This window comes from Brienomyrus brachyistius, unplaced genomic scaffold (assembly GCF_023856365.1).
Source record: "Brienomyrus brachyistius isolate T26 unplaced genomic scaffold, BBRACH_0.4 scaffold112, whole genome shotgun sequence".
NCBI lineage: Eukaryota > Metazoa > Chordata > Actinopteri > Osteoglossiformes > Mormyridae > Brienomyrus > Brienomyrus brachyistius.
In genome coordinates, this window is record NW_026042387.1 from 199172 (window position 1) to 209702 (window position 10531).

The 10531-nt window shown below is 46.0% G+C and overlaps 1 protein-coding gene across 1 annotated transcript in view; it reads right to left on the reverse strand.

Annotated features, from left to right (window-relative positions):
* The window catches only part of arhgap18 (Rho GTPase activating protein 18), a 16279-nt gene extending 8707 nt beyond the window's left edge, over positions 1-7572 (reverse strand). The window contains exons 1-5 of the mRNA XM_049004567.1: positions 7349-7572; positions 2226-2419; positions 1446-1681; positions 897-960; positions 128-303 (exon numbers count right to left, since the gene is read on the reverse strand). Of these exons, the coding sequence (XP_048860524.1) occupies positions 128-303; positions 897-960; positions 1446-1681; positions 2226-2419; positions 7349-7464 (786 nt within the window). The 5' untranslated portion in view covers positions 7465-7572. The remainder of the gene's footprint in view (positions 1-127; positions 304-896; positions 961-1445; positions 1682-2225; positions 2420-7348) is intronic.
* Positions 7573-10531: the final 2959 nt, after the last annotated feature.

Genomic DNA, 10531 nt, shown 5'->3' on the forward strand with positions numbered 1-10531 from the left:
AACACAGACAAGCTTTGGTTTCTGTACAATGGCTGTAATTGGTAACACGCAGCATAAAGGCTCTCTATGTTACCATTTAAACTTTGCACTGAACAAGAGGATCGGTTTAATGTTTAATGCCACTCACTGGTAACTTGTCGTCTACGTCACTCCTGGCTCTGGCCTCCGTGCCCTTTGATCCTTCCCTGTAGAGGAGGGCTTGTTCCGAAAATGAGATCTCCACGTTGATCTCCGAGTCCGGCGTGACTGCGCCCGAGGCCCCCGGGGCCCCCGCCCCGTTTTCACAGATACTGCCCACTGGACCTGCAGATAATTAGTCATGGGGAGACTCTCAAGGGAAAAACACAGACTCCAACGCCAACACGACCGCAGCGAGGGCGCATTCTCGCGGCTGCCCGGGAGGGAGGGTGGGGTCAGCTGAGTAAGCGGCTATTTATACAGTGAAAATTGTCGAATCCAGCACATAAGAGTCCTGCTGAGGAAGACCATCGATGGGAGCAGACAAAGGAAATCAAAGGGACTTCCTGTTTCCTGTATGGGGGAGGGGGGCTCAGCATGCCATCATCAGCCTGAGAAATATGACAACACTGTTACAGGGCTAGGTACTGTCTCTAAGCAGGAGAAAAACACTCCACACAGGCATGTACATTTCATTTATTTACCAGGCACTTTTATCCAAAGAAACGCACATTTGAGACGGCAGGGTCTGGATCAGTTGGGGGTTTTAAAGGCCTTGCTCAAGGGCCCAACAATGACATCACTCAGCCGAACATGAGACTTGAACCAGCAACCTTCCGATCGCAGGCACAGAATCCTGACCCACTAAGCAGCACTCTGGCCCCATATACACACATGCGCACACGGACAGGAACACACAAAGTGTGGGACACACGTACCGCTAGAGCCGACTTCCCCCTCAACGTTCTCAGTTCTCCTTGCAGGCAGAACTTCGACTTCGAGCTGCAGAACAGAAGGCCGAGACCCCGGTCGTTACACCGCGGTGCTGACGTCACATCGCCAGCTTCTACGTCTCCAGCTGGAATTCGCGGCTTTCAGAAGGTTTACTGAAATTAACTAACTATAACCACGACCCTAACCACAACCAATAAACCAGCAATCAAAGCTTACGCTACTTATGGTATTTAACACCTTAAAGCACGCAAGTTGGATATAAAAACGATTCACCGACAAACCTCTAACAGATAATAAATGTCAAATGAAGGTAAATGTCAGATCTTCTCTACTGCTCCTTTATTCCCATGGTGCTCCGACAGCAACAAGGCAGACCTGAGAGCTTCCTCTTAACCGAGCAAACAGTCAGGTAAAAACGAGTGGAGAGAGAGAAAGCCAAACCGCATAACTAATGCTAACTCGCACCCCGATAACGGAATGGGATGATATGCCCCCATAGCTATTGACCACAAGGGGACTCTGACTTGTCCTACCTTTGCCGCCTGGGCCACTGGGGGCTTGAAAATGTCCCGCACATCAGGAATTTGATGCTGTTTGTTCTTCTTCCTCAGTGTCTGTTTGAGGGTCTCCACCCTCTTCTCCACCGCAGCCGCCTGTGTTCGCGTCAGCGTGGACAGCAGCGCAAAGGTGTCCTCCGGGTCCGAGGCCGACCCGTCGATGAGGGTGGCCAGGCCGACCTCGGCAAGCCACGCCTCCTCCCGTTCACCCTCTGCACACAGAAGAGAGGGCGTGATAGGCGGGGCATCCGAGCAGCCACGCCCTTTAGCAGGAACTCAAAGCAAGAATGGTCAAGAGGCTAGCCCCGCCCCCTAAGCAGCCACACCCCCTTCCACTGCAGAGATTTACAGCACTGTGAAAGCGCAACGAAGGCTAGTTCTACCCCTGCAACGAGAAGCATTTCGGTCTAAAAGATTAGCGAGACAGTCATTGAAACCAGAAAAGACTGTGACAGTCCAGGATTGTCGCAGGCTGGTAGATCAAGAAGACCAAGCTGTTGAAGCTGACAGACCGACGGACACATTGCCTGAACATCTGGATAACTTATAAATGAACGAACCTTGCTGGACCGCAAAACAGAATTTTACAATCCCTCCTGCATTACAGAGCTGCTTGACTGCGACACAATGACATGCGCATAGCTCAACGCGAACCTGCATCTCAAACGAACCTGACCCAACCTCCACTCAGCGCCTGGTGGGCACCGCCTGAAGCTCGTTATGACTCCTCCCCAATGAGGCCCCAGGGAGCCGTACCATCAGTCACCTTCAGCTGCACCTCCTCCTGATGCTCTGCATCTCCGGCACCGCTCTGGTGGATATTCTCCACCTCCTTCCAGTAGTCGTCCAGGGACAGCTCATCCAGGGAGTCCTGGGAGCCGCAGTGGCTGCATGGCGACTTGCCCCGTGCGTGTTTGGCGCGACTCTGCAGGTACTGGCAGGTCTTGTGGCTGAAACAAGACAGACCCAAAAGCTCGGTGACCTATCAAGCCAGGTTCCCCAAGGACATCAGCAGCCTACGGTGGAATATTCAATTTAAAAATGTAAAATTAAAACCATTTTACTGCGATTATGTCAATACCAATGCAGCTAAACAGAAGCTGACAGCTGTTGTGATCTTCACATCTATCAATACTCTGAATTCTCTGCTCACATACAAACCGTGGACCAGATGGGTAACAAGACGGGTTTTACAGTAATGTGCAAATCTCATTAGTCCAGCACCAATCAGGATGGTGACTACTTTACATTTATTTAGCAAACGCTGTTATCCAAAGTATTTTTGCAAGAAAGCAGGATCGGCCTGTCCCAGGAGTAACTGGGGGCTTAAGGGCTTTGCTCAAGCACCCAGCAGTGAAATCACTCTGCCGACCCTGGGATTCAAACCAGCAACATTCAGATCATAGGTACAGCCCCCTAACCCACTGAGACACACTGCCCAGATAATCTATAATAAACTCCCTAATGAGAAAGAGCAGTAGCAGCCAAGTACGCTGGGAAACCCAAACCAGATCAAATACTTCCGGATTCTGGTATGTGCATGTCGGGATGCATTGGAGGGGGTTCACGTCCCAACCAGGACTCGGATGGGCAGCAACAAGTTAAAAGCAGACCCATGTCGCTACTATTTGATTTTAATAGTAATTTAGGAATGTTGATTGCCTTGGGATGGGGCTGGAGGGCGGGGCCTAAGGGTGAGGCCTGGGGGGCGGGGCCTAAGGGTGAGGCCTGGGGGGCGGGGCCTAAGGGTGAGACCTGGGGGGCGCGGCCTAAGGGTGAGACCTGGGGGGCGGGGCCTAAGGGTGAGGCCTGGGAACAGCTACCGCAGGTCCACTCCGCTGGTAGAACCTCTGTTGGCGGGATCGGTGGCAATCAAAAATAAACCCTAAAACCTCAGCATTTGCACACACACCCATCCCTCCAGGAAAACCCCAACCCATTTAGGTTAAATCAGGCCCAAACAGAGTGAAACTTCCACCCATAAGTGCCAGAGAATATGTTTGCTATCACTGAACACTGTCAGCTGACCATGGAGACATTTGCCCCTCGTACTGGCCGGTGCCACAGACCGCAAAGAATTCTCCTCCCCTTGTGACGGTACGGCAGGCCGTCTTTGGTGCTGCAGAACATAAATGATTAAATACTGAACTTTGATGACTAAATTCTGAACATTTTAGCAGAAGAAAAAAAACGTCAAGCAGATAAATCGACAGCTTCTGAGAGAAGGTGATTTTTTTTTTTTTTGCAAAAAAATACAGGAACCCTGTATTATGTGAAGGCAACACAGTGTGTAAAATGAGACAACCGGGAGTACAGGCGACAGGAAATGTATGAGGTGTCAGTAACAGATGACATTTTAAGCGCTGGACAAACAGCTCCTTTCAGCTCCGGATCTGTGCTGGCAGTATCGAAAAAAAGTGAGGCATTTAATAAAGAGGGCTTGTTATTTTTAGGCTGAATGAAATCTGGAGACAATACTTTAAGCGATAGGTCAACACACATATGCAATTTTCTTAATGTCCGCACGACTTCATACAAAAGTACTCGCAGCCGCTCAGAGTCGCAACAAGTATTTGAAAGGGCGGGCAAGGAGAAAATCATGGGTTTGCAATTTCACACTGAGAACGGAATGCAACACACTCTATATGGTCACCGTATGACCATGCTTGTAACTAGCCAATAAAAAAAAAGACAGAGCATTTGGGATTATGGGTAATGTAGTCAAAGGTTGCCAAGGCTTAAACGAGGCAAGTTCAAAAAAGGCCCATGATAACATTTTCTGATTTCTGCTGAGATAATAACAAACCGTACATTTTACAAAACCAAACAACGTCATTATGCTCCTGGTGCCACACACAGAAATAGAAAAGCCATCAAAACGCCATAAAAAGGCCGTCAAACATCGTGTGCTTTCAGGGAGGCACAGATATATCTGCCAATTTTAGATGTGACCAACTTTCCCAGGTGTTTTATTTAAGAAGCATTAAACAGTGCAAACAAAGATGAGTCAGAAACAAGCACATTTTACACACACAAGGTGCAGCGCAAACAGACACCTAAACAGGGATGCGTATTATAAGTCACGATAAACTGTGAACATGGTGTTGTCTGATCTGGAAAAGGACAGAAAAACCCAGAGGACAAGCAACGTCAAGGACAGCTCTAATGCACACGAAGCAAACGGCGTCTCAAAGTCAGGCCCGTTAAAATCTAAAGGTCAGCCAGGCTGCGGACTCCCAGGGTGACGACGTCGGGTCACAAAGGAAAGAGGAAAGAAACACTCGATTCTCTTTGGTTCGCTGCCCGACGGCTTCGCCAGCTCAAACACAACGACAGAAATGCCACAGCGCCTTGTACGGACCTCAGGCAGGTCGCGACAGGTTGCCGGCCGCGGACTCTCCCCCCAGACACACAGATATGCAGGCACTGCGCTTGCATAACACACCACCTGTAAATAGGTAATCTCAATAAAGATTAAGTCACATTACTGCTATACATAGCAGTTTTCAATCAAAAGCACTGGAAGGATTTTCCCATTTATAAGTCGACTCAAGCAATTCAGGGTAAAGACTTCGTTCAAGGGTCCAAGGGCAGAGTCCAAGGGTTGAAGGACTTATTTTAACCATAGTCCTTCCTGCTGTGGGATATCAACTTGTATTTTTTATGTATTATTTAACAAATAACAGGAACAATAACGATATTATCTCTGGGGGAGCAGTGACACAGCTGGTGTAGCGCTATAAATCCAGTGAGAGGTTACACAGTGAACAGTCGCCATCACCGTCCAGTCTCATCCTCACAGACTCCGGGCACAGTCTGCTGATAGCATCTCCTCATTTTAATTTCTAAGAAAAACACCAGGACGCTCCCCGGCCGTGTCAGATCGGCGGATGTTTGTCTGCTTTTATCTGAAGGGTTTTTTATTCCAGAGGAATGTACACGCCACTGAAAGGGGACACCGGGCGTCACTGCCGCCACCAGCAGTGCGTGATGGGGATCTAATGGCTCTCCAGGCGCTCTCCGGATTCCGCGTGGCATCCAGGATTCACCGTCGGCTCCTCCGGCACAGCGCCATCGCACGGAAGCGTCACTCCCTCAACACCAACTCCACGGGCCCCTTCAACGACCTGGAGATCTTCCAGACGCCACCGAATTGGCCTGTTTAATTTATGATGCAGGGAGACTGACGGGCCAACCACGACCCCACACCCGGACAAATCATCCAGAAGAGAGACTCCGCCGGGGTAATCTCACGGGGCTGTGGGCAGGCCTCTCAGAACACTCCACTCATCTGACCCTGCGTGGCTGCACCAACCAGACCCTCCAGTGCTTCTCACAAAGGGACAAACCGCCTTTACCAAACAATTTTAAAATTGCTTAAATTTAAAATTACCAATTTGACTGTTTATCTTTCTGTTATTTTTATTCTCTTGTTGTTTGCTGTTTTTACTTGTGGGCTGTAATCTGACTGCAGATAAAAAGCATCAATTTAGTTTAAATCCAACACAGGCAGAAAAAACACTTACTGCAACATTTACCACGGAACCGCAACTTCTAAACCATGTGATGGAAAATTGCATAAATGAGTGTGGTTATCCAGGGAAAAAGTGCTTATTAAAAAAAAAACGTACATTAACAATAAGGTTGAGACTCCCCAGCTGCAAATACTGATGTTAGAGTTTCTCTCATACGCTTACATTGCTGGTGGTCTCCTTGGTGATTTAAATGCAGTTAGGGATCCTGTACTCTCATCTACAGTCCTGCGAAACTGTTAACTTTGTTATATCAACATATTAATAGGCCTACATGGTAAAAGCAAAGTAGGTGTAACACACTCCACGTTTGGCCAATATTTGTTACATATCATGTGGTTTGTGCGTAATCCCGACAAAGACGTTAATTAATACACTGTAAAGTGTATGTGACAAAGACAAGTAAAGGTTGTCTGAATATAAATTGGATGACTGACAAATACACACAAACACAAAGCTTAAAACCAACACGCCCATTTGAGGGCTGTTCAGAACTCAACGGTGGATAGGAGTCGCAAATTCATCATTAGGGAGACATACGGTCAGAATATTTATGGGATCCGCTCAGCTCGTTGTAAAGTATAAAAACAACAGAAACTCGCCAAGATCGAAAGCAGGGGTTAAAAAATAACTTTAAGGCAAAACTATACTTCAAATGACTCTAAACTACTCAATGTCCCGGTAGTTTCAACCACTTATGACTCACTAAAACAAGAGAGGGTACACCAGATGTCCTAAGGACAAAAAAACAAAAATAAATGCATTTAAGTACAGGCTGAACGTGACCGCCACCTTCTCTCATTTTCCAGGCAAAATCCTGACAGACAAAAAGACTGCAGCTACTTTTTACAAAAGCCTGACCCCTGGCACAGGTCGGGCAGCAAGGGGCGATCGCAGCTGGCGATCGCAGACCCCGGGGGGCTGGGGGGCGCAAGACGCCCACGTCCTCCAGCTGGCCCCATGAAAGGACAAGCGGGGGCGGGGGGGTTCCCTCATGCCTGGAGGCGAATCGTCACAAAGTTTGCATTCCGTCCCCTCGACTTAGTTCAGCGATGCAGCTCGCAAGAGAGAAATATAAAAAATGCATGAAGGCACTGAAATGTCATGCAATTCTGAAATCGATCGACTTAAAAACATAACTTTCTTTAGGCTGCTGTAATTGATTTATGTGCAGCCGAATTATCAATAAAGCAGGAACGGAGCAGCGCTGTCGACGAGCAGAAGCGCCGCAGTACGGCGGCTGGGCGGCGTCGCGCTTCCCCGGCATCGCGGACCTTTGCTCTCTGCGCCGTCAGACGTCTCCATAATTCAAAGTGCACGCTTGGGTGTCGGCGATCCCTCCCTCACCTCGGTACCGGGCTCTCCGCCTCATCTGCGGCGCTCACGCCCGCCGCCGGCCGGGCCTCGCTGCTGCTGAAGTAGCCAGTCAGGACCACTCCGTGCTCGGCTTGCTGTCGGCTCATGTCGCCCGGCGCATTATCTTGGGGGAGCCCGGGCTGAAGCGGCGGGGCTGGCACGAACAGCAGCTGGGCACGGCTCTCTTTTTCCTCTCCCCGGCCGTGTGGGCGGGGGCTCCTCCCAGGCTCCCGGTCAGCCTGCGCAGCGGAGGAGCCCCCGCCCACTGAAAGGCGCATCTAGGTCAGACCGCGCTGGAAACTGGAATTCAATTCACATTAATCTGCTATTTTATATTTAACACTGGCCATAAAGGTTTCAGCTTTATTTGTATAACTTGCCTAATTAAATCTTATCCAAATTATTTAATTCCATCCATGCATCCAGTAAAATATGTTTGAATTTTATACAACCTGGTTTACTGGTTTAATTCTGTAGGGTGTATTTTCCAAACCCTGTGTAACTTCCGCCTCATGTCAGCGACGTAGCAGTTGTTGTTGCTGCGCCTTTTGGACCGATGTGCAGTAATTCTGGTTCTGTTGTTCACGAGGCAGGGCTCCGCTTGGGGCTTGAACCGGCAACCTTCAGGGTGTTAAGCAGAAAAACAATAAAGTGATCAGATTTCACGGTTTTATGCTCTTTCTGCACGTTTTCAGCTCCATTTTACTTGCCTTTGCAAGAGTCTGTGAATGAGCCTCTGTTATATAACTGTTACAAATCCCCAGAAAATAACCCGATATTATATACATGCCCAGTTTGTCTTCAGCTCATCCACTAACTGGGTTGATGTATTATAAATCGTACCGAATAATTACATACAGTACGAACAGTAATTTCCACAGGCCATCTTAATGATATCTGGTTTCACATTTTCACTTTTAAAAGGATTTTCTTGTTTTATTAGTGGATTCTTGGGATGTTTACTTTTCCTAATTTACATGTAATCGGCCTGGTCGTCCCAAACTGACTGCACCTCCCTTCAGCTGCTTTCCAGAATGACGAGGACAAAGTTTTATAATATCGGATTGCAACGCCTGCCTAAAATACCGAACAGGCTTATCGCACGGACTCCATCATGCCTGATGTATTATTCACCAATCAGTCATAACTGAGCACGCCGTTAGTGAGCAACACTGCCCCCTGATGGCGGTTATCGGTATATGAATGCACGTCACGCCCAGCGAAAAATCCCTTTGTTAAATATGCAGTAAACTCGCATTTCAGACTGGATTTAGTTTTTCTCCCCAAAAAATATACCCAGTCGCTGCCATTCAGCAACAAAACAAAAACTAAGCCGTATTAACGGACGTTTTGTCGCACAGTCGCACTGTATATTAGAATTATTTATGATGTCCGTAAAAATGAAGTGACCATTTCACCAGTATCTGGAATAGGAAATATATATATATATATATATATATATATATATATATATATATATATATATATATATATATATATATATATATATATATATAATGGAAAATGTAATTGTGTTTTATATAAGACTTTTTACATTTAACGTTTGGTGGATCTGGAACCGTACATGTTTTTAAAGACTTTTATTTGTCAGCTGGAATGTGGGGAAAATTTGTATTTCTTCCCCGAAGACTTAGGAAAAGTACAACGGACAAAACAGGTCGTTGGTTTGGTGTGAGTGTAAGCAGATCATTTATATACCTGGAGACATTTCCTTTGTTTGCGTGGAAATACCTTAAAACCTCACTGAAATTTATTACAATAAATGAAAAATAGAATGTCAGGGACACGTAAAGATCCATAAGAGAGTTACGTTTTTTAATGGATAATCAGGAGATATGAGAGCGGAAAAACGTACGGCATAAAGGTCAGTCTGTGTTCATTATGCAATGTTTAACAAACTCCCGACAAAAACTTCGAAAAGCTTTAGATTAACGGTGATTCAAGATGTGCATATTATAAATGAATGAATTAATGAACGTTGACAGGGCTATACACAGGTATGCAGAAATACCACATAACCCCCGCCCCCGCATTAAAAAAACGCCCCTCCATTTCCCTTAGTCCGTCTGTTACATGTACATGCATCATGCGGTAGTGAGATTAATGAGAGGCCAGCGGCAGATTCCCGAAATCGCCTTCAGAAAGCTTTTCGTTTAATAGAAAGATCAGTTCTATTGTTACTCTCTGAAATTCATCTGCCAGACCAGGAATTAAATGACACTTTTAGGAATGAAATACAAAAGACATAAATGTGGAGTAAGAATCTATCTATCTATCTATCTAATCATGCCATCACCACACACCCAGACGCAGAGGTATCAGGCTACACATCTTGATATTATTTCTTAGTACATTTATAAAATGTTCCTTTTAAATGGAAACTTTTTACAGCTTTTCTAAGTTGCTTTGTCACATTTCATGAAGCATACTTAACATTCTCAGGACTATAAGTGCGTTACTCAAAACAGTTCATGCATATAGCACAATACTATGATTTAGCTGCAAAGGCCTGTAACTCACCCAAAACAATTAACTCATGTCTCATAAGCAAGTAATCCTACCAGTGAATTAGTCAGTGTCACGAAAATGAAAAGTGTAATAAGCTTCGTTTTAGCAATGAGTGTCAAAATGCTTACATACATTAAGTACGCTGCTGAGCTCCACAGTTCTGAATGATAGTCGGTTCCCATTTTCTCACCATCACTGACTGATCATTTTTCTTTAGTAAACTGTTGCTGATCCATGTCAAAGACGCCAGTCTCAACACTGCAAGGCCCTGCATTGCAGTATGTAAAGTTCACTGGCAAGAGAAATCACTCGCATGTACATGTAACCTCTTCAGATCTCGAGACACAGTACAATAGCAAACACAAAAGTCAGACAGCACGATATAACACGAACACAGGAGAACGGCGATACAAGAACAACAAAAGGCCGGCAAACTCGTGTGTTGTGGGAACGAAAAAAACACCAACGCTAGTATCACTGCAATTTATGGAATATGTCTTTAAATCATTACGAAAGCTTGGTTAACACAATGAAGACATGCAATAGTTTTTGGTGGAAAATTACAAATTCTATTTTGACCAACAAAACAAATGTGACTGTACATCACGCTAAATGATGATAATTCTACAAAATCATTTGAATATA